The sequence below is a fragment of the Hydra vulgaris genome, chromosome 14, assembly GCF_038396675.1.
Source record: "Hydra vulgaris chromosome 14, alternate assembly HydraT2T_AEP".
In the NCBI taxonomy this organism is placed as follows: Eukaryota; Metazoa; Cnidaria; class Hydrozoa; order Anthoathecata; family Hydridae; genus Hydra; species Hydra vulgaris.
This window is the reverse complement of record NC_088933.1, coordinates 16,210,906-16,212,971: the sequence shown is the minus strand read 5'-3', so window position 1 is coordinate 16,212,971 and position 2,066 is coordinate 16,210,906. Positions and strand designations below refer to the sequence as shown.

General features: G+C 34.0%; 1 protein-coding gene across 1 annotated transcript; it reads left to right on the top strand.

Moving 5' to 3' along the window:
- The first annotated feature begins 392 nt into the window (after positions 1–392).
- Positions 393–1,586, top strand: LOC136090945 (uncharacterized). The gene is made up of 3 exons (XM_065817923.1): positions 393–731; positions 915–1,097; positions 1,188–1,586. Exons 1-3 carry the CDS (start codon positions 393–395, stop codon positions 1,584–1,586), a joined length of 921 nt encoding a protein of 306 aa, XP_065673995.1.
- The last annotated feature ends 480 nt before the right edge of the window (positions 1,587–2,066 follow it).

Here is a 2,066-nt window from a genome sequence, read left to right as displayed (position 1 = left end):
ATATATATATATATATATATATATATACATATATATATATATATATATATATATATATATATTATATATATATATATATATATATATATATATATATATATATATATATATATATATATATATATATAATATATATATATATTAGTTTAGAATATTCCATCATGCCGCATGGAGTGCACAAATCAAAGAGGCTTAGTGGATGCGAGCAGTGAAAAGCTAAGAAGAAAAGATGTGAATCACTAAAATCACTAACTTGATTCATGCTTTAATATGTCAGGAGACCAGTTGATGGCCAAGGTTCATCAAATGATCTTCTTCCACAATCTACAATTGGTATCGATTCTTCAAATCCTGACAGCACGCAATCTTCAAAAGAATGAATAAAGCCCATAATGGAAGAGAATCACAATCACAAGATTGATGCAGAAATACACAATGAAGTAGCAGTGAATGACTTTGAAACAGAAATGCATGCTGAAAATAATTTTTGTCATGATACTGTAAATGTGTTGAGTCAAGTAGATGAGAAAAAATGGAATATTTTATCTGATGCTTCTTTCTGGAATGCACCTATTCCAGATAATTTTAAAGTTGAAATTGTCAAAAGAGGAAGTGGTTCTTTTCAGAACAAGGATGGGCCTTTCAGTACTGCAGTACTGCAGTACAGAAGTGGTTCTTTTCAGAACAAGGATGGGCCTTTCAGTACTTTCAGTACAGTGTTGCAAGGCAAGGTGTAAAGACTAAAGGAGATGTGCGTCATCTGTCTAAAGAAGGTTCTACAATAAGATGCCAAATGGTGAGAAAATACTGCGGTCATGGATGGTTTGCTTGCTCATTAGTGACAAATTATACTGTTTTTGCTGCAGACTCTTAACTGGTAATGTAACAGAACAAACATCAAAATTTGTCACAAGGTTTCAGTAGTGGTAAAAGCGAGCCCAAAATTACATAATCATGAGATATCAGATGACCATCTAGATTGCTTTGAAAAATGGAAAACATTAGCAGCAGGTCTTAAGCTTTGCAAAATAATTGATGCCAACTGTGTTGCTGTAATAAATAGGGATAAAAAAAAAATGGAGAGATATCTTGCACAGGTTGCTTGATATCTCATTATTTTTTGCAAAGCAAAATCTAGCATTTCTAAATATGACCCTGTGTTAAAAGAACACTTAATTATATTAAAGAAGAGTACATCTGCAACAGTAAAAGCATCTGTAGCTGTATCTAATCTTTCACCAGAAACTCAGAATGACCTTATAACTGCTCTGGCAAACTATGTGAAGGAAATTCTTTTAAATGATATAAAGGTTGCAAGGTATTTTGGAATCATGTTTGACACCACATCTGACACATCACACACTGCCCAGATATCTGAGGTGATCAGATATGTGAAAATCCACAACGGGAAAGTTAAGGTGAGCGAAGTATTTTTAGGATTTTTTCTTTTAAAGGGTAAAAAAGCTGATGACCTCTGTTTAGACATTTTAAAAAACTTAGAAAGTGATGGGCTTGACAAAATGATGTGCAGAGCGCAAGGCTATGATAATGCTGCCGCAATGTCTGGAATTCATGGAGGTGTTTAAACCATTCTGAAAAGAAAGAACTATTTTTAACGGATGCGTGGACCATTCGCTTAACTTGTGTGGTCAACACTCTTTATCTGAAAATGCTTTATGTGTAACATTTTTTTGAAATCTTGATAGAATGTATTCCTTCTTTGCTGCTTCCACCCATCGATAGGATGTTTTAATTAAACACACTGCAATGATGGTTAAAAGGCTATCAACAACACGCTTGAGTGCACATCACGTTGCTGTTAAATCGGTGAAAGATAAGTTTGATGAATGTGTGGCGGCAATTGAAGCTCAATGTGATATTCGTGAAAATGTGGAAACAAAAAGTGCAGCACAAGGTCTTTTACCTGCTGTCTGTGATTTTACGTTTCTGTGCTACCTTTACTTTTGGGCTGCTGTACTTGAGAAAGTTAATTTGACACAGCAGTATCTGCAGACTAAAGGTTTAACTCTTCACAAAGTAGTGATCAAGTTAGAGCCATTAAGAAT

Excerpts from the sequence above, each read along its gene's own strand:
- LOC136090945 (XM_065817923.1), top strand. The coding sequence starts at position 393 with ATGGAAGAGAATCACAATCACAAGATTGATGCAGAAATACACAATGAA. Across the intron at positions 732-914 it reads GTACAGTGTTGCAAGGCAAG|GTTTCAGTAGTGGTAAAAGC; the intron begins GTGTAAAGACTA and ends ATTTGTCACAAG. Across the intron at positions 1,098-1,187 it reads TGGAGAGATATCTTGCACAG|AAGAGTACATCTGCAACAGT; the intron begins GTTGCTTGATAT and ends ATTATATTAAAG.